Source organism: Fusarium verticillioides, chromosome 7 (assembly GCF_000149555.1).
Source record: "Fusarium verticillioides 7600 chromosome 7, whole genome shotgun sequence".
NCBI classification, from domain to species: Eukaryota; Fungi; Ascomycota; class Sordariomycetes; order Hypocreales; family Nectriaceae; genus Fusarium; species Fusarium verticillioides.
This window is the reverse complement of record NC_031681.1, coordinates 2,574,046-2,599,195: the sequence shown is the minus strand read 5'-3', so window position 1 is coordinate 2,599,195 and position 25,150 is coordinate 2,574,046. Positions and strand designations below refer to the sequence as shown.

The window sequence follows — 25,150 nt, the reverse complement described above, 5'->3', positions numbered from 1 at the left end:
GCCTATCAAGATGGCATGTCAGCTGCCACATTTCACTCAAATTGAATCATCCAGCTCAGGGACCATCAAATCCCACGTCATTCAGATGGACAAGACATCATAACCAAGTGAGCACGTGCCGTGATGAGACAGAATGCTACGTCAGCCACATATCACACTGAACTGCGCCACAACTCGATGATCTCACGTGGTGATAAGATAAAAATTTCAAGAAATGTTTCGCGCAAAAGATGCCAAAGACGGCCCCTCTATGCGCCTTGGATCTGTAAAGACAGGCTGTAATAATAATTGCATAAAATTACAAGACTCGGTCTCGTTCTATAATGGCTTCAGAAAAGGTGAAAAAGAGAAGCCCGAGAGCTTGGGATGCTCTTAATCCCCCTCTTGCAGAATGGATTCGCGATGCTGTCGCAACCATGGGCTTTAGCCAAATGACACCCGTCCAAGCTGCAACATTACCGCATTTCCTTGGAAACAAAGATGTTGTTGTTGAGGTATGATTCTGTTACTGTTAAATATGCGATTGGCCTCCTAACTTCTTTGTAGGCAGTCACTGGTAGTGGAAAAACCCTTGCCTTTCTCATCCCGCTTGTACAAAAACTTTTGCGACTTAGCGAACCCACGAAGAAGCATCATGTTGCTGCGATAATCGTCTCTCCTACTCGCGAACTGGCTGCTCAGATTCATACTGTTCTTGTAAATCTGTTACAATTCCACGAAGCTTCGGCTGAAATACTCCCGCACCTCAAAGGCGACGAAAAACGACCTTCTACCACTGTACCCGCCATCGTCCCCCAGCTGCTCGTTGGGGGCACCACGACCACCGCCCAAGATCTGAGCTTCTTCCTTCGAAACAGTCCTAATGTTCTTATCTCCTCGCCCGGCCGACTTGTCGAACTCCTGTCTTCACCTCACGTCCACTGCCCTCAATCCTCTTTCGAGGTTCTCGTTCTCGATGAGGCCGATCGACTTCTTGATCTTGGCTTTAAGCCTGATTTGCAGAAAATCCTATCACATCTTCCCAAACAAAGAAGAACGGGTCTTTTCAGCGCCAGTGTTAGTGAGGCTGTTGGAGAGATCATCCGAGTTGGTTTACGAAATCCCGTCAAGATTGAAGTCAAGGTCAAGATGAAGGATGGCGGAATTCTTGAAGACAGGAAAACACCTGCCAGTCTCCAGATGGCATATATGGTCAAGCCTGCGAGTCAAAAACTGCCTGCCCTGGCAGAACTTCTTCGACAATTACCTATCAAACCCCAACGGAGCATTGTTTTCCTGTCAACATGCGCTGCTGTCGATTACTTCCAGCATGTTCTGCCTGCGATCTTACCAGAGGGCTTTGCGCTAGTACCTTTACATGGGAAGCACCCGGCTAAAGTACGAGAGAAGAACTTCAACCGCTTTTTGAACTCTGTTACCCCTACAATACTACTCACAACCGATTTGGCAGCTCGTGGATTAGATATTCCTCAGGTTGACTTGGTGGTTCAGATCGATGCTCCTTCAGATCCCAAGGCGTTCATTCACCGTAGTGGAAGAGCTGGTCGTGCAGGCCGAAAAGGTCTGGCTGTGGTTATGTTGCACCCTGGGCGAGAGGAGGACTACGTGCAATTTTTGGAGATTCGCAAGACACCAATTTTAAAGCTGGAGAAGCCAGCCGTTTTTACATCAGAGGAGGATGCTGTGGCTGCTACAAAGAAGATGAGGGACCTAGTGTTGACGGATAGAGCACTTTTCGACAAGGCTCAGAAGGGATTTGTGAGTTGGGCTCGAAGCTACGGCGCTCATCAGGCAACATCTATCTTCCGCGCAGCTGATCTCGACTGGGCTGATCTCGGCAATGCATGGGGCCTGCTTCGCATGCCCAGGATGCCTGAGCTCAAGGGCTGGAAGGGCGACAAGATGTGTGGTCTCGAAATCGACTGGGACAATTACGCCTACAAGGAGAAGACACGCGAGCAAGCACGAAAAGCAGCTCTCGAAGAGGAAAAGTCCGGAGAGAAGAAGGACAAGAGCGACGAGACAAAGCGAAAGCGAAAGAACAACGAAGCATGGAGCGCTAAGCACGAAAAGGAGGATGAGAGAGTTGAGCGCAGGGAGAAGCGACGTAAGCGCCGTGAGGCTGAGGCCACATCCAAGATGACGGACGAAGAAAAGGTTAAGCAAATGGAGCTAAACGAACTCATCGCCGAGGTCCGGAGACAGAACCGCGAAAAGGCTGCTGCTGAAGCTGCGGCGGCCAAGAAGGACAAGGAGGATGAGTTTGCGGGCTTCGATGACTAAGGTAGTTAGTTTGGTGAGACGAGATAGGAATATACCCCGTTGTTTGGCTAAGATATGTTTTGGGTCTGGTGTACCTGAGGGTAAGGCAGAATGGGAGTGGTTTGTGTGCGGACGACGTGGACATTGCGTGGCTTGGTTGTGAGAACATGGGTGATTTATAAGATGGAGGTGAGTATACGCGTATAGGTTTTGGGGGATGAATACGAAAATTGAAGCTGGATCCGATGAACGCGTATTCTGATTTCGTTGTAGATGACTCTTGTATGTTTCTTGAGGGGCATTTTAGCAACAAAGACCAAAATGGATGGATTGCAGAGGTTTTCTTCTATAGGGGAGATCAACATCATTCTTGTACACCTCTTTTGGGGAGAAATATGATCTCTTGGTTCCTGGTGTTGTGATAGTGTCAGCGGCAGTCCGGCATATACTGTCTTGGCATCACCACCAAAAAGGCAAGATACCGATTGGAGGAGCGGAATCATGAGGTTAAAACATTTCTAAATCGGTTTAAGTCTATTCAAACCACCAGTTAACCTACGCAATAGTCCACATAACGTGGCCCCTTTGTAACCCTTCTGGTGTATTACTGTAAGGCTGATAGAGAGAACGAGCTTCTATTTTGAGATGGACAGAACTCTTGGTACCGAAAGCGAATATTGGTTGATTATCACCAGTTTTGGGAGCTTAAGCCACTAAAGATGTCGTTGATTGCTCCTGATAAATTGTTAATGTCTGATGGGTCATGCTCTGCTAGACCTTTCTTCTTACTCACTACTTAGACTGGTTGTCCACTTGCATGACTAAAGTTACCAACGGTTTCGGAATTGTCCCAACGTCAACACTCCGCTTTGTCAACAGCACATCCATCGATGATCACTACTGAAGCCACAGGAAAGTAACAAAGCCTCCTACACTGGGGCAATACGACGAGGAATACGATTAAAGTCTCCGGACTAAAGCTGCCAACCAATCAGGACGCACGTCTTCAATTAAAGCAAAAACACATCAGGACTAGCCAGGACAGAACAACATACCATGACTTGTGCATGCTGATCGAGAACAATTCTTTTCGCCCCCTGATCACTCTCACTCCCCTACCTTATCTATACTTCCTTTCTTCTCCCGATGCCTCCGAGAACCTCCGGCTCCGGTTCCGGCTCCGGCGCCGCTACTGCCAAGCTCCGCCGGGCACATCGCAAGTCCCGGAACGGCTGCTTGGAGTGTAAGAGACGACATATCAAGTGCGATGAGAACCGTCCTGCGTGTAGTAACTGCGTCATCAGTGAGAGGACATGCTCGTTTCCTGCTCCGCCTACTCCAGCCGCTGCGCCTACTCCACCAGAGCAACCTGTGTCTTCCTTCAATGAGCCTATGAGTACCAGTCAGGTTGAGAGTCCTGCCGATACCATCTCGAGCACTACGGCCTCTCACCGGCCTTCTTCAATACCACCTCCGTCATATCTTGCACTAAACTCCAACTCCGGCTTCTCATCGAATGTTGATGACGGCGCACACTCGACTTCTCTGCCATCTTTCACAGAATCGTTCGCTGCTGCAGACTTGTCTGAGTCGCCTCTATCAAATTCACTGTCAGACTCTCTTCCTACGCCAACCTTTACCAACAAGCACCTCATACTGTTACATCACTTCCGCAAATCTCTACTATTCGATGTTGACAACGTCGACATCATCATAGACCTCGCTCTCGACTGGTCATCAGAAGCTCCGTACGCTCTGGACCAGCTCCTCGCTATATCAGCAGATCACCTTGCCATGACTCTCGTTGAAACTTCAGCTGAAAGCGCAGCTTCTTGGAGGCGCATCGCTACCGAGTTACAGACTCGAGCTCTTACGTACTTCAACAGAGACAGCCAAGACGCTGCCAGTTACGAGTCTCGCTTTGTTCCCCGTTTCTTGCTCTCGTCCTTGCTGAGCTTACATATGCTTTACGACACACTCACTCAGTATCGAGCCACATTTCACGTCTTTATAGAGAGATTCTGTGACTCTGTCTGCCTTCATCGCGGCGTGAAATCGTCTTCATCGCCAGGCTACCAGACTCTTATCAGATCTCCCCTAGCGCCATTCTTTCTCGGTGTCAAAAACGCAGCAGAGCTCGGTGATAAGGGCGATGAGTGTGCCCCCCTCATAACTCTCATCGAAAACTCTGATTTGAGTCCATCAGCCGTGGAAGCATGCAGTACAGCCGCTCGTACATTACAGTGGGCTTTCAATGTTCACAGGAATCTACCCAAGAGTGTAAACGTACAAGCTGCCTCGGCTTTTCCAGTTGTGTTGGACGATAATTACGTAGAGCCAGTTCGAAAGCACCGCCCCGAAGCGTTGCTCGTCTTGGCTTATTATGGTGTTCTCCTCCACAGATGTCGACATGTCTGGTTGTTTGGCGATTCGGGCGCATTCCTGATCCATTTGATTGCGGATCACCTTGGAAGCTACTGGAAGGAGGCTTTGCGATGGCCACTTGAGGAGTTGGAAAGGGATCAAGGATGAGAAGATTGACAGAGGACAAGACTCTAGTCCTGTACCGATGACGTTCAGAGCGAGGACATTGAGATGCCTTCACAGGAGCAATTCCCTATGCGAGCTCGTGGAAGCACCGCATTCGAACACATCAAGGGCAACAAAGACGTCGCCGAGCTTAGGTCGCAGACCTTCGCACCACCATACAAGGAGTCAGATCATCAAGCATCGAAATAGGAAATCAGGGACGTGATCTTTTAGGAATCCTTCGGAGGTGTCGTCGATTCCGACCAAGGTTAAGCTGGCCTGGTTCAAGCTTGGCCTAGGCTAGTATGAACTTGGAGGAGAACGTGAAGGCTTTAGGCTGTGATCATCTGTTGTGATGATATCATTTATGCTTGCAACTGTCATGTTCATCATAGAGTGGCTTTAGAGGCAGGAAAAGATACCATTCGAAGGACGATGACCTCAAATCTTTCAATAAACAAGTAAAATACTTCAAACACCTCCATCTATAACAGTTTCATCAACACCAGTGAATATCTCCTTTCATTTCACGGACAGGAGCACACACATATCCGATGAATGCCATCTCATCTTTCTCTGTACGATTATCCATAGTGTAAGCTATAACGATATCTACATGAGCCCAGCCTGTTTCCCCCTTCCTGCGAACACAATACGATACTCTGAATCTTCTGCATGTCAATTCTCTTTATTTTATTCATAAAAAGGCGGAATGGTAATAATAGCTCGAGCGTTAACGTCGTTAAATCAAAAGTCAAACAACCGACTACAGCGAAAACTTCAACCGGGGCTCCTTGACCTTTCGCACACTCTCTCGTTGTTTGTTTTTCGAAGTTCCTCCCTTGAGACTTTCAAGGGCAGGACGGATCCAGACAAGGGCTTTTTTTTCTCGTTTGCGCCGCCGGGCAAGGCGGATGGCCACTCTTCTATGGAAGGAATATGGTATCATAACAGGAAGGAAATTGGGCGTGGACGAGATGTCAAGACATGCATGAGATGGAGAGAAAGGCCGCTCGGTTGCAGCTTGAGTGCAAACTTTCAGAGACCATAGAACTCCCAGCCATCACCAGCTGCATCTGTCGGTCCCGCTTCATCGGCGGCATGGGGCGCAAATTCGGTCCGAAGTTCTTCGTTGAGTCATAGCTCCTCATCTTCCAGCTCAGAGGGCTTGAGAAGACCGCCAACCTTCTGTCGTCGTTCCATATCAGCGGTCTTGGCGTCTTGCTCCTGTTGTTCCTTTTCGACAATGAAGAGCTCAGCGTTGTCGCCAGCAAACTCCTTGAGAGAGACAAGGAAATCACGGAGGTTGAGTCGGAATTTGTCGTACTGCGTGTTAAGCGTGAACAGGCCTTCGACGAAGCTTGTGATTTGGTTCCTGTACAGAGATTAGCTTAGTGGCATGAAGGGCAGAGGTGATACGTACGCTTGCAGATTGCGGAAGGCGTTTTGTAGGAGGTTAGCTACGAAGTTGGCGACAAACTCCCGGTTGTCAGTTCCAGCTGCAGCCTGATCGGGGCTGTAGATAGGACCCTGGATCTTGGGCTGAGATCCATCGGCTGGGTTGATATAGTAAAAGAGCTTCATCAACAACATGGATTGCGTCTTGAAACCGGCCTTGTGGTCGTTATCCGTCACAACAAAGAACACGTCCTGGAGGATGGTGATGAAGAATCGCTGGAAGAAAGCGTTGGCGGTCTGCACATCAGTCTTCTCAGCAATGTTGTTAATCAGCTCCAGAGCCATGTTAAGACCAGCTGCCTCGACATCTCGGTTGTCGTGCTTGAAAGCCCATGAGCATGAGTCGATAACAAACTTGAATTGGTTGTTGTCGAGCTTGAGCAGGGCAGGGAAGCAGTGCAAGTTGATGGCTCGGAGGAGGTTGAAGAATTCGACCCGGTGCTCGGGGAACTCGGAGAAGTCCTTGTTGATCATCTCCAGAGTGCACTCGAAAACGTTCTGCATGATAGTAGGAACCTGGTCCTCCATCAAAGCCTGTTACTTGTTAGTATTAAATCCTGCAAAAATGATTAAGGTAACACTGACAGAAAGTTTGGTGATAATAGTAGAGCAAGCCTTGAGTACCTCGGCATCTCGGGCGCCAGGGACATTGCGGTTGTAATCGACAAGGACAGATTCCAGCAGAGGAGGAACCATCTGGGCGCGGACAGCCTGAAGATCCTCTGCCTTATCGACGTACACCTCAATGAGCTTGAGGATCTCCTTCTTGATGGTTCGGAGACCTCGGACCTTGGGCATCTTAGTAGCGAGTTCGCCATCGCGAGCCACAGCCTCAGAGATAAGTGTACTTGTGGCGTTGTACATCTGAAGCATGTCATGGTAGATGCGGCCAATCTGGGGATAGAAATAGGACCCCACAGATGAGCAAGCAGACACATTCGTCTTCATGATGTTTCCAATAACCTTGATAGTCTCGGCATCCTGAAGGATAGTTGGGTTGACTGTTGCCTGCTTAATGATCTCGTCCCAGGCTGCGTTGGGAATAGCCATCAGGTCGGCAAGGAGTCTCTCCTGCTGATGCTTGTTGCCCTGAGCGGCGACCATATAGCCACAGGCTTCGTAGAAGGTGTGCACTTGTTGAGGCGTCAAGTCGCATGTGATCTTACCCATGTTTCGAACAATCTCCTCGATGAACGGCTCCTGCTCGCTAGGTTGCAGAGCTACAAAGTGACGTCGACACTGACGGGCGATCTTAATAAACGTATCGCAAGCCATGTCCTGGACACCTAAACCAATGTTGATCAGCATTTTAACAGTCAGCTCAAGCTGGTTTTCACATACCCTCATGTGACTCGTGCATGAACTCGAACAGCTTGTTAACGACTGTCTTAAGGAACTTCCAATGAGCCTTGAGAAAGCGAGGGTACTGTCCGACAATGTACATAATGTTACTGGCGACAACGGCCTTGTTGTCCTTGCCACGCTTCATCTCAGTGAGACCGAGGAGGTCCTTAATGACAGTAACAAGGAACCTCTTCTCTGTCTCCTCATTCATCGCCAAAGAGATCGAGCCGATGGCCCAGCAAAGAACGTTGCAGTTATGCCAGGACCACTCGCTTCCGTCGACTTGCCGAGCGAGCTTCTCGGTCATGATGTTTTCTGTGTCGACCACGTCCAAATGTGTCAGGTATACAAGGCACTCTCGGATCGTCTTGTAAAGTTGTACTGTGTCACTCTCCTTGACGAATTCTCGGACAATTTCACCCTCGTCGTTCTCAACAATCAAGACTTCCTCGGGACGGACCATCTTCTCGATCATAACGACTCGAAGGTTCGAGAGGACCTCGTTGTATTTGTGCTTTCGAAGAGGGTAGTTGTTGAGCATCGTAGGGTTCGGGGCGCCGCTTCCAGAGATTCCTGCGCCAACTGCCATGAGAGGGTTCAGGTCGGTCATGGGGAGCTGTTGCATCTCCTCGTAAAGCTCCTGGACAAGCTTGAGCCAATAGTCAAGGGTAATCTTGAAAATTTCTCGATCATCGATCTGCGATATCCTAATCAGATAGTAGTGACCATGGATGAGGAAATCGCGGTTGGGGAGTTTCTCGATGAGCTATCGCAATTATGTTAGATTCGTCCGGATATCAAACACAGCATAAAACGTACATTCAAGTGCATCCCAAAGAAATTGCAAAGGAAGAGAGCCAGGTTTTGTATGAACTCCTGATCCCTCGAGTTGCTGCTTGGATATGTGCTCTTGAGATCAAGAGAAACGGGAATGATGTTAGCAATGGTAGTCAAGGTCTCTGTGAACATCTTAACAAGCTGCTCGTCGTAAGAGTTGGGCTGGCCGGGGCCGCCAGTCTGAAGGCCACCAATCTCAGTAAGACACTGCATGGTGACGTTGCGGAACTCGGGGGTCGAGAGGAAACGGGTTCGAAGTGTCTCGATAAGCGGTGTCTCGAAGATGTATCCCAAGGGGATCCAGTTGCAGAATCGCAGAAGCGTCTCAAGGGTCGCCTTGATCAGACTAGGCTGTGTGGCCGTGTTGAGGACCTCCTGGCAGAGGTTGAAGATTTGCGAGAACTCGGCGCACATGGTCTGCTTGAGGTTGCGTGTCTTGGTCGATGTCATCTGCTCGGCTGAGTAGTCGAAAACTTCCTCCGAGAGCAAGCGAAGGATGATCATGTTGTTCTCGCAGATGGATAGATTGGAGTGGCAGGACGAGATGATTTCATTGATAAAGGTAGGCCAGTTGTGAGGCCACTCCTGCTTGAGTACGGAAACGAGGACGAGGTTAAGCTTGTTGAGCAAGGTCTTTTGCTGGCGCAGCGACTCTTCGGTGCTCGAGCACTGGATAATGAACTGGACGATGAAGTTTCGGATTCCTACGAGTTACATGTCGTCAGAATTGGTTGCTAACTGTTATCGCGGTGAGGACGGACCTTGGCACTGCTCCCGAGGGAGGACCTTCCATCTTGTCAAGATCACATTGTCCAGAACCTGCAGACCCAAGTCTGTCAAAATTTGTTAGTCGAGTGGATTCACAAGTCAAGCATTCGCATAGATCGAAGGGAGGAGAGCTGGCTTGGATACAGCACAGCATAGGAAGTGGCGCAAAGCCGAGGCTACACACATTTGGTTTGAGGGTACTGCGCATCCGAGAGGATCTTGTCGACCATGAGCCACGCATCGGGGTCTTCTTTGAACTGAAGCTCTAGTCAGTAAAAAGCTCTGCACGAGCCGAGAGCTAGATCTGTACGAACCTGGTTGAGAGCAGCTTGGGCGGCTTTTTGCTACACGGTTAACGAGGCCGGGTTAGCTATCGCTCCTCACTCATGTCGACGCGCGGGGTCCACGGTTGGTAAAAACCGACGCCCAGAAGACTACCTACCTGCTCACCGCGCCCCTCGTAGAAGGAGCGGACGAGGACGTCCAGCTCTTCAATGGAGGCGGCCATTTCGTGTGGTTATTTCGGGTTCACGAGAGGATCGTTACGAGGTGGGAGGAGGAAGAGGTTGGCGGTTGGAGGTGGTGGTTGTGGTGGGCGGACGAGACGAGGCGGGGGGGAGAGAAGATCCAAGCAAATACCAGCCCCAGGCAGATATATCTAGATCAGAGAAGCAGTGGCGCAGCTTGCTCTCTATAATATGGAAGAGAGAGGGCTAGAGAGAGGGAGACGGGATAAGGCGATGTGAATGTTTGTCGGTGTTCGCGTGGGAAAAATGGAAAAGAGGAGAAACGCAAAGTTCGGCTTTGGTAAAAGCAAATGGAACTAAGGCAAGGCAAAGTGGACGACGTCGGTGAGGTGAGGTGAGGTGTGAAGAGATGGTCTGGACGGCTTGAAGTGGACGAGAGTGGAGTTGAAGGGGAGCAAAAGCACTGTGAATACAGTACCTTTAGTGGAGTACCGAGCACAGAAATGCCCCGCAGCGAGCAGCCTGCCTGCGTCACTACCTTACCTTACGCTATAAGGTAAGTTCCAGTAACCACCAGCAACCACGGAGGTCAAGCTCAGAGCTCTCCCGTCTTGATCTTAACGCACTGGATCCCTATATCCGTATGTCTCACACTGAGGGCGGTTTTGTCAGCAGCGGGGCTTGAAAATGCGAGGTCTGATGGAGGGTTGCCTGTCATGTCATGTCACCATCACATCAATGTATCTCTACTTTGATCCGTGACGGCGGTTGATGCTGTCACTGCGCATTTCTCATACCAAAAGGGAGCTCAGCTAACGGATTGCCGGACCCATGACGCTGGGATCTTTGTAGTGGTACTTGAACTTACCGAAACTCCCCAGCCTCCCCGGCGCATAATTAATTAATCGATCGATCTCATGATTCGCTCATGATTCGCTCTGGGTTTGACAACGGCGCGTGTTTGTCCATCTCGTACAAAAGCTGTGAGCTGAAATTACCGCATGCGGCTACCAGAATCACAATCGTAATCTGAGATGCCTTGTATGATAACAACCACAAGCCAAACATATATCCAGGACTACCTCTTGAAGCATGTTAATATTTAGGCTGTCATGAACTGTATCTAGCGTTGATGTTCTGCATAAACGAGAGGGATTGTCGCACCCTTCATGACAGCAGACAACATCACCAGGCATAAACTGATAGCTCACAAAACTCAACGAACCATATCTAGACACGTCGGTCATCAGAGTATCATATTTTTTCAAGGCTCGCTCTATCGACAAAAGACAATACTGGCCAACCCTCTATAGTTGGCTCCGTTTGTATCCAGATATCCATACATGGCCAGCCATAGTTTCATTATTTAACTTTTTTGCATGGACGGCCAAGAACTGACAATGTGCCGTCTTTCTTTTGGCCATCTTCAAGCGATGTTGATATTCGTTCACTCCATTTCTAAGCCTTGTAGCCAACCTCGAACAAGCTATCCTTAAGAGCGCTGAGAGCCTTCTCGATGTGGTTTCGGCTGGGGTCAAGCTATCAAAACCATGTTAGCAGGTTATCTCGAGTAGACAAATTCAGATACACTTACAGCGCTGACTCCCATATGGCCGAATCGGATATACTTGGGAGCAATAGCCTTGTGAATACCACCAGCAAAGACAACACCCTTGGCGGCCAACTTGGGCAGAACATCAGCAGCGCCAATGCCATCAGGCAGGTAAATAGCAGTCATGGCGTGAGCCTGGTCCTCAGGTTTAGTAGCAACGACCTTCAGACCAAGGTCGGTAACAGCCTTCTTGACCTTGTTGGAGACCTCGATGTGGCCCTGGAATCGCTCAGACAGGGGCTTAGTAAGGATCTGAGTAAGGCTAGTGTGGAGGGCGTGGATGAGCTGGGGAGAAGGAGTAGCGAAGTAAGAGGGCTTCTTGGCCTCGTAGTTCTTCATGATAGGTGTCCAGTTCTTCAGGGAGGCAAAGTAAGCGGGAATGGGAGTCTTGCGGTTCTCAAGAGCAGCGGCGACAGCTCGGCCGCTGAAGAATGAGATGGAGAGACCAGCGGGAACACCAATGGCCTTCTGGCTGGCAGTAACAACACCATCCAGACCCCACTCATCGAAAGCGATCTCCTCACAGGCAACACTGCAGACACCATCGACGATAACGAGAGTCTCGGGGGAGACACGGCGGACAGTAGCGGCAAGGTTCTTAAGCTCACTCAGGACACCAGTCGATGTGTCGACGTGGGTGACTGTGAGGATCTTGTACTTCTTCTCGGAAAGAGCCTTCTCGATCTCGGGGAGCTGAGGTCGGCCGCCAACTTCACCGTCGAGCTTGGTGACGTTGGCACCGTAGGCGCGCAGGCAGTCGGCGAAGCCATCACCAAAGTATCCAGTGCTGAGAACGAGGGCGTTCTCACCGGCCTCGACAAGGTTGGCAGCAACAATATCCCATCCCAGGGTACCGGAACCGGAGATAACGTAGGGCTGGGCGGAGGGGTCGGTCGATTGGAATAGCTTGCGGGTCAGGGTGAGGGTCTCGCCGAAGGTGTTGACGAAGCCGGGGCCGACGTGGCTCTCACTGTGTGACAAGTATTAGCAAGCGAGATATTATCAATCACATCACGCGAACGTACCTGTAGTGGCCCATGGACTTGAGGACCTCATCATCGAACTCAATGGGTCCAGGAATGAGGAGAGTAGCGTGTTCAGGTTGAGAAGACATGGTGGCTGTGGATGTTGAAAGACGACGAGCTTGGGTAGAAACTGAGGCTTGAGCAGGAGAAGCCGCGGTATAAGAAGAAGACGACAAGTGACCTGAGACGAGAGAGATCCTATCGGCCGACGCAGATGCAGTTCCAGCGGCCGAATACGTCTTGAAGCCCGCCGAAGAAGAGGGGCTCTCGGCGGACAGCTCCGTAGCGCGGGGCACCCGGACCTTTCTCCCCTCCATTGCAAGTGCCGATCTTAACAGGCTACGACTGGCTGCTGCACCAACCCCCACTGCCACGGACGACAACCGCTGAAGGGGCGCCAGGTTGTCTGCCTGAGGCCCTAAAGGTCTCGTTTTGCGGTGCCGCAAGCAAATGTGCCTGCTGCAACGGAAGAAGGCCGAGAGGATAGAGAACGTCGGTAGGCTTCCGATTCGGGGCACAGAAGCCGGGGTTTTCGGGTCTATGAAGCACCGAGATATAAACGTCACGCAACCCAAGAGTTTTTTAAGCAGTAAAAAGAGGATTGAGGTTGTTGATTCAGAGTCCTACGAATTGCCTCAGGGGAAGAGGAAGAGGGAACTTCGCCCAGGGAAATACGCTGTGTCCTGACTCTAGCCCCGGAATCCCCTGTCTTCCGTCCCCGTTTTTTGCTTCTTTCAGCACAGCAAACGGAGCTTTCTCACTGTCGTGTCTAGGTTAGCTCGGGTTATGTGAGGCCGCTACCGGAGCGACAGGATTGAATTGAGTGGACGATGATTCGGTCATCTCTCGGGATCTTGAACCGATTATGTCGAACCGATATTTTCATATGGTACCTAAGCGTTTCCGCTGATTCGGGGCGTACAATATCGAATGCTATCAGTTAATTATCATGACGGAGTTGCGAGCGCTCTACGGGAAGGGTCCCGATCTAAAGTAACGATAGCAAACGGTAGACCGACCGAATATGATCAACATTCGGCCAGTTCTAAAAGACCCTCATGCGATATCTTTATAAAACTCAAACAACTTCTCTGCACCATCTTCCCACTGAACATCGTTCTGTAAATGATGCCCTGCTCCCTCAACGAATTGTAGTCTTACACCATCTCGCTTGTCATTTCCAGCCTCACGGTAAAATTTCGCTGTCTTGTCCGTCACGGGACCTGTCATGAGCTTATCTTGAGTACCTGCCATCACGAGAACCTTTTCGCCGCTGGCGCCGTCATTGCGAATATGACTCAGGATGCTTGATGGCGACGTGAAGCTGTACATCATGCTGAAAGGCCACAAGTAACTCTCATAGCGGTTCATGTGACGTTGGAACGGGATGACGGATGAGAGAGGGAACTTGTCGCCAAAAAAGGCTCTTTGGGTGAGCTTTGGGTGGGAGAGAGGTGAGTTGGAGTGCCAGAGATGGAAGATCAGTCGTATTGTGAACCATGGGTCCATCTTCCACCAATTCATATACACGCCCATTCTGCGACTGTGTTAGTATCCTGGTAGGGGCTCCGAGATACGTGTTTATCTTGACTCACGATCCAAACCCTGGGACTGCACCCAGCAAAGCAAGTGCTTTCACATTAGCCAATCCGTCGCTAAGAACACCTTGACTCAAACCACCACCACTTGAATGTCCAACAAGCACAACCTCCCTCTCTTCCCTCGTCTGCACCCACTCTATAGCCGCAACGAGATCAGAAGCCAAGGCACTTCGAGGGGTTGCAAAGACCATGCGGAAATACGATGGATGCCATGATTCACCGTGGCCACGCAATGAGACTGCGTAGCATTGGACACCGCGTGCTGCTAGATATTGCATGTATTCTGTCCATACCCACGCGCAGCCCATGCCGCCATGGCAGAAGACGATGGGAGGGCCATTGAACTTGTTGGTGATTGATGGGGTATTGGAGAGGACTTCGATTCGGCCTTGGAGTGTGTTTACCCAGTGACGCTCGAGACCTTCAGGGACTGGAGATGGAGGCCCTGAAGGTCGAGTATAGTGAAGCCACTGATAGCTGAGATGAAAGCCGAACATTGTTGTTTAGTAGCAAGACTATTAGGCTGTGTAAGTCGGGGTTACTGGTGTTGGTGTAGATGTATGGAGGTGAGTATGATGACTCAATGCATGGGTATTGCTCCCCTCTTATAAGAATACAACCTAGCAGTCAAGATTTCAATCAAGGTTAAAATAAGCACAACAGCAAGGCCCCTTTCTTCCGCAAAGATCTTGTTTGTCGCACATGCAAAAGCTCAGCCTGCAAGCCACCAGCTTAGCCCATAAGCTTCAGCCTTCAGCCGCTCGTTAGCTTGGTCCATCCACAAAGCAGCTCGTCGGGAGAATCAGGAATGAACATGGGAATGCCTAGTAATTGCGTGTCGTGTGGTCTAAAGAATACTTTCTTGCCGAGTGGCGTACTCGGTGAGGCCAAAGTGAGTAACGAGTCCGACTTCATGGATAATTATCGTTTTGGCTGAAGACAGTATGAGTTAATGTGCTTCTACCATTACAAGGTCATGATAGGCTATTTTTAAACACCAATTCGCATAATTGCCATGCGTCTTTGCAACGTTGTATCATGCGGCTTTCATAAGACGGGAGATCAGCTTCAATCCATGCCTTGATCACAGGTCAAGCAGGTCTCTTTCATGGCCATTTTCGTCCATATTACAGGCAATAGTCGGACCTTGAATTAACATGAGCGATCTACCTAACGCAATCAGGAACAGTAGACGATCAACTCCGCAAGACCAATCGTCTTGTATTACCCACTCGTTCTAGAATACTTCCATTCTTCCCTTTCGGCTCTGAGTTCCTATCAATCCCTACCCCGCTCTCCCTCTCTGCGGAAACCTACCCGTCAAGTATGGAGAGTCACAAGGATGCCATCGTTTTGTTTTGTTCATACATCGATATCATTGCCATTAAACATTTCTGTGCCTCTTTTGTGTTTTAATCCCAGGGGTGATGTCATCATCTACAAGAGCCAATGCTACAAGACCAAATAATGCAAGGAAGCGTGTTCCCAAAGCGTATGTTCTTATCTTGACGATAGGGGCTCAACAACTGACTTGAGATTATCAGCTGTGTAAGATGTCGAGATCAAAAGATTCGATGTTCTGGGTCGCAACCATGTCAGCAATGTGATAAGAGGGGGTCAGTGTGTCAATTTGATGATGAATCACGTAAAGTTGTTGTCTCAAGAGGGTAAGTCGGTACCAAGAAGTATCAATGAAGCCATACTTACATATCCCTCCCAGGTATATCAACCGTCTCCAAGAGAGGTTGGCGGCCTTGGAGAGCAAGTCAGAAGAGCACTCCCTTCTTGAGGCTACCGCTGGCCGGTCACGGAGCATCGATTTGAGTAAGTCTTTGTTGGTCTCCCATGGACCTCTCACTAAGAGTACCAGGTGATCGTATGCCAATATCTACCGAGAGCAAGGGGATCTCAGAACAAGTGATAAAGACTTCAGCTTCAATATCGCCATATGGAACAGCAGAGGCACAAGATCAACGACAACTCAATGGCGAAGGCAAAGCTCCCCTCACGAATCCATTAGCCTTCCACACGTATGACTTTGTTCCAAGCGTCACAGGACACATCCGTAAGTCCATACTCTCTCGTCTAAGGAGTTAGCACTTCAAATTGAGTATTAACTTATCGTCAGTTTTCATGGGAACATCATCAAATTGGTCCTTCAACAAGCGAGTCTTGACCATGACCCACGAACGTGTCAAAGGCCGTCCATTATCAATGCACAATCTGCACTTCGCCGGCACTGAGGGAAAGGTCTTCGATCTAAGATGGGATGGAACTAGAAAGTTGACTGCACAGGATGCTCCAGACATGTCTGCCCTGCCAACTAAAGACTTTGCTCTGTATCTCATCAACTCGGTCAAGTTTCACTGCGGTTGGCTGTACAGCCTATTTGATGAGGACATCTTCATGGAACGCTTCCGTCTGTTCCATGAGAACCCTACTGAATATTCCCGTGCAGAACCTTTGTGGTTCGTTCACTACCTTCTTGTCCTGGCGTTTGGGAAGGCTTTCGTGGTTCAATCAACCAAGTCGAGACGGCCTCCTGGAGGTGACTTCTTCATACAAGCCATGAAGCTCATGCCCGATTTCAACTTCTTTGATTGCGATATCATAGAGGAGATGCAGGTTCTTTGCTGCGCTGCTTTATATCTGCAATCTGTGGATCACATACAACAGGCATATCGTCTGGTAAGAGACTGGCTCTTTTAATATGTATAGTAACTAACGGCATCAGGTCTGCTCCGCACTTCGTCATGGCTTGGAACACGGTATGCATACTGAGATGCAATCCGATGCTCTTGACGCAGCTTACGTACAGAGAAGCCGACATGTGTTCTGGACACTCTATGTTCTCGAACGCCATCTGATTTCGCTTCTGGGACTTCCGCTCAGCATAGCTGACGAGATGATAAGCGCACGCTTTCCCGAGTTCCCAGGACAACCGCAAAAGCTAGAGGCTCTGAAGATACATGTTGACTTCTGCAGGGTTCTTGCAAAGATAAATCAGAGTGCGTGTGTTCTTGTGCTACAGAGACATAGTTACTAACCATTGCAGCCGTTTACGGCCTTGAAGGAAAGCTTGACAGTCGATACCTGGGCGCTACCCAGTCTGTTCTCAAGAGTATCGCTACTGTAACAGAACGATTGAATAAGTCCTTTGAGATTCAGGCAAGCGAGGGGATGGCTGGCATATCACGAATATCAGCACATCTTCATTTGATGCAACACCAAGTAAGCTCGTCTGTCTCCCTCTGACTACCAACTTCTAACAGAACAAGTGCATCATTCTCACTACGAGACCACTGCTATACACGTTCCTGCTTTCCAGGCTTGGTCACTTAGAGGTAGCTTTGATGCATTGGCTACAATCAGAGAGTGTGAAAGGGCTAGTCCAAATGTGCACCGAGTCGGCTCAGCAGATTTTGAGGATCCTCTCCAGTCTTTCTGAGCAAGGACTCTTAGGTCAGTTCTCCGGTACCAGCTTTTATTTGAGTGTGCTACTTATTCTCGGATAGAAACATTCCTGAAGTTCGATCAGGACGCCGCCTTCAGTGCTACAATCGCACTGCTCATGGCTGCTGCGATCGACTCATCGCTACTACCAGACCATACTCCCTGGACGCAACGCGCCTACGGTCTCTTCGACGAAATGAACTCGAGAGGCAATCTTGTGGCCAACATGGTGGCTGCTGAACTGAAGCAACTAGAAGACTTACTCAAAGGCTTCCTCGCCAACAATGACTCGAGGCCCGTGGTTGCAACACAGGGCCCAAACACGCCTCGACAGGGTTTTATGAATGACATAGACAGTGGCACAGGCTCTGTCACTGATTATGCCGAGCCTTTCAGTTTCGAGTCGGATGATGACCTTGGATTGGGGCTGAACTATGAACTTAGTGCGGAACAGCTGCTGAATATTGCCAATTCGCTGGATATTGATAGCTTGACATGGCCATGGCCGGAGGATCCGATGGCGGAGGATGTGGACGGTGTGTGAGCGTCGAAAAGTATAACTTGAATACAAACAGTATAATCTAGATTCATCATTGCGTGTCTTGTAACGCTGGGTAGTATGTTTAGTTCTCTTCTATCCCCTGGAAGTGCAAAGTCGACGTCAAAGATTGTCCTTTCGTCATCCTTCTTTCTGGTCAGTTATTAAACGAGATAAGATTTTAGAATTGTGCATCGAGTCAGTGACATCGCTCTAGCTCTCTCGAACTACCCGTAGAAGCTTTCATAGTGGAATGGTTTCCTGCTTCCATACACAAATCACGAGCACATCACCGAAGATGAGGTTTATATGTAGATGAGGACAATGCGAAAAAGCTTTAACAGTATGCTATGAATAGTCTCCGAAACCTACGGAATACATCCGTAACCAAGACCCCGACACTGTCATACAGCTTTCAAGACGTGGTATTTACCACAGCTGAACATAAGTGAGGAAGCGCCTCCACTTGGGCTTAGCATAGTACTCGTCGAGTTGCTTGATCTCATCGACGCTTAAGTGTCGTCGACCGGTGAGACAGTCGGCGGTGGCAGGATCTCTCCAGGGAGTTCGGAATATGACCTTGTATCCAGCAGTGAAGCCAAAGATGACAAGAACACCAATCATGTATTGGAAGAAGTTGGAGGCAGAAAAGCCAGCGCCACCCTGTGAAATATGAGTTAGATGATTGCTCGTATAGACTGAGGATTGTTGAGGAGGTTACTTACAACAGGCTTGATTCCGGAGTAAATACAGCAGACCAGCAACATGACGGAGATGAGCATCAACCATGCTGGTGCAATGGGCCAAGCACTCGATCGCCAGGCATAAGTCTCTGAGAAGAGTTTGTCGTTCTGGGCCTTCAGAGCACAGTGGAATCGGTAGTTGGTGAAGGAGATGATGATCCAGTTTGTGAAGAATGAGGCGCTTGTAATGGAGATCAGCCAGTTCAGGACAGTAAGACCACCAGCTACAACAACGTTAGTCGTAATTCTCAGAGTGTGAGGGGCCACTTACCAGAAAGTTGAATGTATCCAAGAACGACAGCAACAACAGATGTGATGATCAAAGCAAGCCTGGGGCGTCCCTTATCATCGACATGTGCAAGACGTGTAGAAATAAGACCCTGATGAGCCATAGTTCGCAGGACTCGTGACGAGAGATAGACTGACTCAGCAGCGATGCCAAGGACACCACAGATCATTCCAGCGTTCAGGAGCGAAGAGATACCGGGAATTCCAGAGTCTGTAACAGCAACGACGAAGGGTGAAGCGGCAACACCACCTCCACCGAGAAGACGAGGGTCGTTGGAAGGAACGAGGAGGGTGATAAAGATGACGCTGAGCATGTAGATGAAGTTGACTCGGAAGGGAACGAGCTTGGTGGCGTGAGCGAGGGAGAAGCGTGGGCTCTCAGCTTCACCGCCCATGATACCGATGAAGACTTGGTCACCGACGGCCCAAGTAGCGAGGAGTGCACAGTTGGCAAATCCCTAAAATTGTTAGCAAGAGAAAATCTAAAAGATTCTACTTCGAGACTTACAGAGAAGCCGTTCAAGAATGCTGGTAGGTCAGTCCATGTCTCTCCGTGATGAACATAACCATTAGGACCAGCTCCAAGAACCAAAGCCAAGGATAGAGTAATGATAATCAAGAAGAGGAAAATCTTGATCAAGGACGTCACATATTCAAACCAGGCGAATACGGTGTTCGGGAGAAGAAAGATAACGAGACAGGCAAACATGAAGATGCTGACTACAAGACTCGTTAGTTAGATTCAAAAGGACTGAGGGGTGGAACTTACGTGATGCAGCCAAAGGAAACGAGCCCCCAGACCAATATCCTACCAAGATATGGAAGAAACCTGCCTCAGCAGAGACAATAGCAGTCCAGCCTATGACAAGTCAGGGCACATGTCTTAAAATCAAGTTCAGGGGTAACGAACCAAGCCACTCGGCGAAACCTGCTCCAAAAGCCAGAGCGGGATCAACCCAACGATCAGCATAGTCGATATAGTTTCCTGAAACAGGGAACGCAATGGTCATTTCTGATAACGATTGTAAAACAGCCCAGACACATGAGCACACCATGAGATATGCAATCACCATGTTTCCTGGGCCGCCAGTCGCGAGGGCTTTTCCGGTAGCGATGAAGACGCCCGAGCCGATATTGGAACCTAGAGCAATAATCTTGAAAAGGAGATGTTAGCATTGCGAGTGGTTTTGGTTTATGGGACTTACATGAACTTGTCTTGGTGTAAAGGATCGATGGAATTGTCCATGCTTGCCCTCTTGCATTTCAATAGCTTGAACTTCGTCAATGCTTCGTGAAGCTGCGAGGTCAAGACCCTCGTCTTTCGTCATCGAACCGCGGGACTTTTCTGTCATTCCAGCTGGAATGTTGACATCGTGAATACTTTCTCGACGCATGATGAAGGAGGATCTCTCAAAGCGAGTTCAAGTTCAGTTAAGCTGTTGTATGGAGATGAGAACCCTGGAGTGGGAGCTTGCTGGGATCCATCTTTTCTGCACGACGGCGATCGTACGTCTTTATACTGTTTTCTTCATGCGTGATGGAGCTGTCTCATAGAGCTAGGGGGGCGAAAGAGTCTGGGTAAATTGTACCAACATGGCGATCGTATCGTGATTGGATTCTACGGGAAAGTATCCGCGAGGGCTATCTCTATATCAAGCATCAAGGGAGGAGGATGAAAGAAAAACAGGCTATCAAAACGCTATCAGGCATTTACGACACCCACTGAGTGTTTAAAGTTACCCCGGATTCTACCCCAGCTTCGACTAGGCCAGAACGAGCTAGCTTTCAAGCGTCTATCAGTCGAGACTCGTCGTAGCCCATTCTATGTGATAGCAGTGGAGTTTAGTCTCTCCGTGACACTACGGATGTGTTTCCGATGATGAAATCGCTGCGCAATATCTTGACCTTATCATGGTTATCTGCCGATGGTAAGGAGGAGCTGGGCCGAGCTAGGCATGGTATCAGTCAATCAGGGCGATAAGCCACTTTTGACGTGAATGAGGAAGGGTACCGCGAGGGGCGAATCGGGGAAAACGGCGAGAGTTAGTTGGCGTCTAATCCCGTGAGACAATTTCATAACCGTACCCAACGTCTTCGATTCAGTATCTGATAAATGTCTGATAACTCAGCTGTGTTTAGGCAAGTGTTATCAAGTTTCTTGATATAAAGAGGCAATCCTCTTCTTATCATGTCTACGACTCGGCGAGGCATTAAAGTATGATAACGTCGACTATCATGAGGCATTCCGTATCTCATCGGCGCGGGGTCCCGATGTCTTGCATCCCCTGTCATGCCTGCCATCAGGTGTTGTATAGGAGGCTCTGATACTTCATGTCATTAGAGGGCGGCCTGCGTCCCGGTGGCGTTCTGCAGCAAGCCTAAGCCGACCCAATGGACTGGGACTCTTTCTGATACGATCATTTGCACGTTGCATGACGCCCACGTGTCAAACAGTCACTATCATCTTCGTCCAGCAAAATGTACAACATACCACGATACTGAAATCCTTTCTATCCTTCGTGGATTCTGTTCTCATTAGATCGGGGTCGAAACATTTGCATTGCATTGTTTCAGCCAAAACCTATGAGTTGAGTCCTGGCACCACCAGTATTTATGATAGTCTCATGCAATCCAGTTCTCGAACGGCGACTTATCTCAGGTCAAAATGCAACACGACGGAGTATTTAATACGCTAAGGCTAGCTCGGCCTTAATGGTAACTTGGACGGCAAGGTCGGCCACCTTTCAAGCACAGAGAGCACAAGTGGCGGTGGCAGATATTTCTATCTGATTTTGTCCAGCGCCCAACTCTAACAGACCAGACAGAAATACCATAGAAATGCTCTCCAAAAGAAGTACGTGTCTCTGAAATACGTCAAATATTCATTCGGCTGAGTAACAATTACAAAAGCATAGTGTAAACGTGTGCGTGGCCAGCTAACTCATCTTAAGCCACGTCGCGGAAACTTGCAACAAAGAGAATCATATACAACTGTAGAATACATCTATCAGTATTGAATGATATTTCGATTCTTTGAGGTTGCTACGGCCCCAAAAGCATTGAGGCACTTGCTCCATGGCGAGTCTCTACTGGAAACAATGGCACAAGATACTCCTGTCCTTAAGAGGCTGTATACATTTTCAAAACGGCGATCCTATGTCATAAGAATGCAATTGTTACACAGGGTTAAAGAATATAAGAGTCGCCTTATCGGGGTCGTTGAACACCTGGTTTTGATCATGAAGTCAAAGTCATCAAACAGTCGCGGATATCCATTGTTGATCTGTTGATGGCTGTATCTGTCTTACCTCTCATATTCCGACTGTATTCGGTCACACAACCATTGTTAATGTCTTGCTTGATAAATCTCGCTGGGGCAATGCGAAGGTCTCACTATATTCAAGAGACTTCAAAAAGGACTATTCTAAAGACATCAAAGTCGAGTATAACAGTTGTGACTATGCTTTGAGAATCGCATCCGGTCCAGAAAGTGCATTCAACAATGATTTCGCTGGCCAGGACGAGCAGCGCCCCATACTGTTGAGGACTACTATGGGAAGCCGAAAAGGGTTGATTCTTGAATCATCCATTTATTGAGGGATATACTCACATCCCACCTCACCACAGTCAGAAAAAAGAAACAGGTATTGGCTTGTACCGAATTAGAACAATGAAGTCAAATTCATGGCCAATCAAGGGTACTTTTCCAAAAGAACAATTCCATTGTTCTGCCAAAATCTGGGCGTGCTGGGCATGAGATGTGACAGCGAGATCACTTCCCTTACCCTGGAACAACCATCCGTCTTGGCCATGCAAAATATCTGGCCAAGACACTAGCATCATCCAAAGACAGAACAGCCAGCTCTATACCATCTCTTGGACAATTGGCACCTAAACGATGCCTTGACAGCTCGACTACACCCATTTTTACCTCAATTACCCTGCATCCCAATGCGATATACCCAGTGTTCAACCGTGAACAGCGGCATCGCCGAGGTGGCCAAAGCACAGCGTTACCGTGACATGACCAGCGCCCGCAAGAAGCCCCAATGCCAAGGACAACACCACGGTCCCCGGTTTCTGCCAGCTCGTTCATCTTGGCGATTTGTAACTTCTAGATGCATTTGTATTCGGCCGACGAGGTGTCGTTTAGATAAGGTCAATCCGTGGGGCGAACTGGTCATTAAGCATAACAGTCTTAGTCTTCTGACGACATGATTTGCAGAGGCTTTTGCGACTGGCCGGAGGATCATGAGGAATTGCGGCGTAGGTACAGCTACATGCTGCAGGGTCGAACAGCCAGAGATGATAGGGGCAACGGGATCGACGTAGGTACTCCGTACTCAGTAGCGTAGCCAAGTATACTAAGCGTACTCCGTATGAATAGCCTGAAATGTAGCGGTCATCTTGCCAACAGTCTTGGCTCGAGTCTTGGCGGAACTGGGGCTTTATATATGCAACAGCTTACTTGCCCCGTGCTCGACAAGTAACAACTCGTTATCACCTGTTGCCAAGTGATAAGGGATTAAGACATGCTGCAATAAAGTTCTACGGCGCAGAGACATGCCTAGAGCGGAAGGTCAGCGGCCGATTCAACCAACCTGCTGTATTGGGACTAAGACTTGATTGAGATACAATTCAGAGTCAGATACCATTCTGATTCGACAGTTTCGAAATGCTGGCCTACGACTACCCTGTATCGACTTCTTCTCGAAAACCTGCAAGGCTGATTGATTTGCAGTATATTGCATCAGGATCCCGATGGGTGGTTACATTTGCGTTGTGAGGCTTGATGTATCTCTTGGCTTTGGTTGAAAGTAGATCTGGGTCGGCTTTCTTAATGGATCGAGGACATCTTCGAGCCGCGGATGAGGTGTAACTAGTCAGTGTAATAAGCTTTGCAAGTAAGTATCAGTCCAAACACATGCCAGTCAGCATTTGCTGGTTGTCTACCACACAATGTACTGTACATCTGCAGCTCGGGTAATTACACGTACACACACTGACTTTTGGCTTGTCAGGTGTGGCTCGTTGAAGGTAAGCTTAATGCTTAAAACAACCCCTGCGGCTCTCCAGCCAAATGAAGAAAGCGCCGCAGGTTATTGCAGGTAATAATTTTCCTCTCATCGGCCCGTGAAATCGGCCAACTCGGGACGGGTAATGCAAAAGACACTAACAAAAGCTTCCAGCTCGGTTATCGATTACCGTTTGATATGGTGACTGTTCTCTTATTGTCATTTCAAGCTGAGTCGCGTGTCTATGTAATGGACACAATAACCTGCAAGGTCAGGGGCAACATTTGATAACGCTGGAACTGGTCTTGCGGGGACTGCAAGGGTGCCCAGCCGGTCATGTCCGGCCTTGTCATAGCCCGTGCTCCATGCTTCAAGTCAAAACAACGGGGCCTCAACAGCGATGGCCACAAAAACCTCGCCAGAAGAATTGCATTACGTACAAAACTTTGAGCGACTTCCTCAAAGGACAGTTGCTGGTGGTTCTGTCTGAGGGCGATGGAGCTCTCCCCAGATTCATGGCGATTTGCCCACGGGGTAAGGCAGTTTGAGGGCAAACTGTTACGTATTACCCCGTAGATGGGATTCGCAGCAAGATCTCAAAATCTGGAGGATGAAACGTAATGTACTGTAGGTACATCTCTGAAGCTGAACGCTCCCTTTGTGGGAAGCCCGACTGCCGCGGCGGCAAAATAACCGCGCACCGCTATCAATAGTGGGAAACCTGGGCTGGGAACCGGTTTGAAACCGCGATTTTGCTGTTGAGTTGGTGTTATCACAGTCCCTCTCACAAAGATAGCTGATGTCGCACCACGGTGGGATATGCCCGGGGTCTGTGAGCTTCGACCAACTCAGCATTTCAACCTTTCCCTTCATCAACCCTTCTTGTGCGATCGACGTGTACTGATGACTGCAGGTCCTTTTTGGTTTCATTAGCGCCAATCGGGAAGCCAAACAGCAAGGTAATGGACACTTCGTCACTGCGCCACCCTTCTAGAAGAAAGCTATTTTCTAGGCATGCTCCCCCCCCTGTCAGGTTCTGCAAGATGTGGTAGGAGGCGCCATTAGCCCTGTCATACTCTAAAATCACCTGCGAATCGCACGAGTGAAGAGTCGTGAAACCGAGGGACAGCATAAGTGGCCCAAGGGATCAACTCAGGTAGACTCATATCGAACACGAGTTACCGAAAGACTGACATGAGGTGACAGTATC

The 25,150-nt window shown here is 49.0% G+C and overlaps 8 protein-coding genes across 10 annotated transcripts; 3 read left to right on the top strand and 5 right to left on the bottom strand.

The window, feature by feature from the left end:
* The first annotated feature begins 64 nt into the window (after nucleotides 1-64).
* Nucleotides 65-2,833, top strand: FVEG_11576 (ATP-dependent rRNA helicase SPB4). The gene is made up of 2 exons (XM_018900883.1): nucleotides 65-494; nucleotides 547-2,833. Exons 1-2 carry the CDS (start codon nucleotides 324-326, stop codon nucleotides 2,281-2,283), a joined length of 1,908 nt encoding a protein of 635 aa, XP_018759261.1. The 5' UTR covers nucleotides 65-323; the 3' UTR covers nucleotides 2,284-2,833.
* Nucleotides 2,834-3,120: 287 nt separating this feature from the next.
* Nucleotides 3,121-5,367, top strand: FVEG_11575 (hypothetical protein). The gene has a single exon (XM_018900882.1). The coding sequence runs from the start codon at nucleotides 3,409-3,411 to the stop codon at nucleotides 4,792-4,794; it is 1,386 nt and encodes a 461-aa protein (XP_018759260.1). The 5' UTR covers nucleotides 3,121-3,408; the 3' UTR covers nucleotides 4,795-5,367.
* Nucleotides 5,195-10,240, bottom strand: FVEG_11574 (hypothetical protein). Its single transcript, XM_018900881.1, has 9 exons — nucleotides 9,641-10,240; nucleotides 9,513-9,542; nucleotides 9,383-9,455; nucleotides 9,192-9,263; nucleotides 8,413-9,134; nucleotides 7,591-8,359; nucleotides 6,835-7,535; nucleotides 6,215-6,783; nucleotides 5,195-6,166 (listed from the first exon to the last, which is right to left on the bottom strand). Exons 1-9 carry the CDS (start codon nucleotides 9,704-9,706, stop codon nucleotides 5,929-5,931), a joined length of 3,240 nt encoding a protein of 1,079 aa, XP_018759259.1. The 5' UTR covers nucleotides 9,707-10,240; the 3' UTR covers nucleotides 5,195-5,928.
* A 484-nt stretch (nucleotides 10,241-10,724) lies between these two features.
* FVEG_11573 (alanine-glyoxylate transaminase/(R)-3-amino-2-methylpropionate-pyruvate transaminase) lies at nucleotides 10,725-12,966 on the bottom strand. Its single transcript, XM_018900880.1, has 3 exons — nucleotides 12,303-12,966; nucleotides 11,260-12,247; nucleotides 10,725-11,204 (listed from the first exon to the last, which is right to left on the bottom strand). Exons 1-3 carry the CDS (start codon nucleotides 12,617-12,619, stop codon nucleotides 11,124-11,126), a joined length of 1,386 nt encoding a protein of 461 aa, XP_018759258.1. The 5' UTR covers nucleotides 12,620-12,966; the 3' UTR covers nucleotides 10,725-11,123.
* A 262-nt stretch (nucleotides 12,967-13,228) lies between these two features.
* On the bottom strand, nucleotides 13,229-14,464 carry FVEG_11572 (hypothetical protein). Its single transcript, XM_018900879.1, has 2 exons — nucleotides 13,898-14,464; nucleotides 13,229-13,839 (listed from the first exon to the last, which is right to left on the bottom strand). Exons 1-2 carry the CDS (start codon nucleotides 14,398-14,400, stop codon nucleotides 13,359-13,361), a joined length of 984 nt encoding a protein of 327 aa, XP_018759257.1. The 5' UTR covers nucleotides 14,401-14,464; the 3' UTR covers nucleotides 13,229-13,358.
* Nucleotides 14,465-15,042: 578 nt separating this feature from the next.
* FVEG_17054 (hypothetical protein) lies at nucleotides 15,043-17,972 on the top strand. 3 transcript variants are annotated; one of them, XM_018906324.1, is made up of 9 exons: nucleotides 15,043-15,395; nucleotides 15,448-15,570; nucleotides 15,624-15,727; nucleotides 15,774-15,968; nucleotides 16,032-16,591; nucleotides 16,638-16,911; nucleotides 16,959-17,134; nucleotides 17,182-17,365; nucleotides 17,419-17,972. In XM_018906324.1, the coding sequence occupies exons 1-9, from the start codon at nucleotides 15,331-15,333 to the stop codon at nucleotides 17,898-17,900; spliced, it is 2,163 nt and encodes a 720-aa protein (XP_018759254.1). In that variant the 5' UTR covers nucleotides 15,043-15,330; the 3' UTR covers nucleotides 17,901-17,972. The 3 variants fall into 3 exon arrangements, with proteins under 3 accessions (XP_018759254.1, XP_018759256.1, XP_018759255.1); XM_018906326.1 differs by having other exon boundaries at nucleotides 17,182-17,972; XM_018906325.1 differs by having other exon boundaries at nucleotides 15,043-15,570.
* A 326-nt stretch (nucleotides 17,973-18,298) lies between these two features.
* Nucleotides 18,299-20,319, bottom strand: FVEG_11569 (hypothetical protein; the record flags this gene model as incomplete). The annotated part of the gene is made up of 7 exons (XM_018900878.1): nucleotides 18,299-18,557; nucleotides 18,620-18,861; nucleotides 18,909-19,383; nucleotides 19,434-19,645; nucleotides 19,695-19,784; nucleotides 19,836-20,079; nucleotides 20,131-20,319. The coding sequence occupies 7 exons, from the start codon at nucleotides 20,317-20,319 to the stop codon at nucleotides 18,324-18,326; spliced, it is 1,686 nt and encodes a 561-aa protein (XP_018759253.1). The 3' UTR covers nucleotides 18,299-18,323.
* A 1,964-nt stretch (nucleotides 20,320-22,283) lies between these two features.
* On the bottom strand, nucleotides 22,284-23,412 carry FVEG_17053 (hypothetical protein). The gene has a single exon (XM_018906323.1). It carries the CDS (start codon nucleotides 23,019-23,021, stop codon nucleotides 22,707-22,709), a length of 315 nt encoding a protein of 104 aa, XP_018759252.1. The 5' UTR covers nucleotides 23,022-23,412; the 3' UTR covers nucleotides 22,284-22,706.
* Nucleotides 23,413-25,150: the final 1,738 nt, after the last annotated feature.

Excerpts from the sequence above, each read along its gene's own strand:
- FVEG_11574 (XM_018900881.1), bottom strand. The coding sequence starts at position 9,706 with ATGGCCGCCTCCATTGAAGAGCTGGACGTCCTCGTCCGCTCCTTCTAC. Across the intron at positions 9,456-9,512 it reads CCCAAGCTGCTCTCAACCAG|TTCAAAGAAGACCCCGATGC; the intron begins GTTCGTACAGAT and ends CTAGAGCTTCAG. Across the intron at positions 9,135-9,191 it reads CCCTCGGGAGCAGTGCCAAG|GAATCCGAAACTTCATCGTC; the intron begins GTCCGTCCTCAC and ends TGTAACTCGTAG.
- FVEG_11573 (XM_018900880.1), bottom strand. The coding sequence starts at position 12,619 with ATGGAGGGGAGAAAGGTCCGGGTGCCCCGCGCTACGGAGCTGTCCGCC. Across the intron at positions 12,248-12,302 it reads AAGTCCATGGGCCACTACAG|TGAGAGCCACGTCGGCCCCG; the intron begins GTACGTTCGCGT and ends CTTGTCACACAG. Across the intron at positions 11,205-11,259 it reads GCCATATGGGAGTCAGCGCT|CTTGACCCCAGCCGAAACCA; the intron begins GTAAGTGTATCT and ends TGGTTTTGATAG.
- FVEG_17054 (XM_018906324.1), top strand. The coding sequence starts at position 15,331 with ATGTCATCATCTACAAGAGCCAATGCTACAAGACCAAATAATGCAAGG. Across the intron at positions 16,592-16,637 it reads TACAACAGGCATATCGTCTG|GTCTGCTCCGCACTTCGTCA; the intron begins GTAAGAGACTGG and ends TAACGGCATCAG. Across the intron at positions 17,366-17,418 it reads TTCTGAGCAAGGACTCTTAG|AAACATTCCTGAAGTTCGAT; the intron begins GTCAGTTCTCCG and ends ATTCTCGGATAG.
- FVEG_17053 (XM_018906323.1), bottom strand. The coding sequence starts at position 23,021 with ATGAACGAGCTGGCAGAAACCGGGGACCGTGGTGTTGTCCTTGGCATT.
- FVEG_11572 (XM_018900879.1), bottom strand. The coding sequence starts at position 14,400 with ATGTTCGGCTTTCATCTCAGCTATCAGTGGCTTCACTATACTCGACCT. Across the intron at positions 13,840-13,897 it reads GCAGTCCCAGGGTTTGGATC|AATGGGCGTGTATATGAATT; the intron begins GTGAGTCAAGAT and ends ACACAGTCGCAG.
- FVEG_11576 (XM_018900883.1), top strand. The coding sequence starts at position 324 with ATGGCTTCAGAAAAGGTGAAAAAGAGAAGCCCGAGAGCTTGGGATGCT. Across the intron at positions 495-546 it reads ACAAAGATGTTGTTGTTGAG|GCAGTCACTGGTAGTGGAAA; the intron begins GTATGATTCTGT and ends ACTTCTTTGTAG.
- FVEG_11575 (XM_018900882.1), top strand. The coding sequence starts at position 3,409 with ATGCCTCCGAGAACCTCCGGCTCCGGTTCCGGCTCCGGCGCCGCTACT.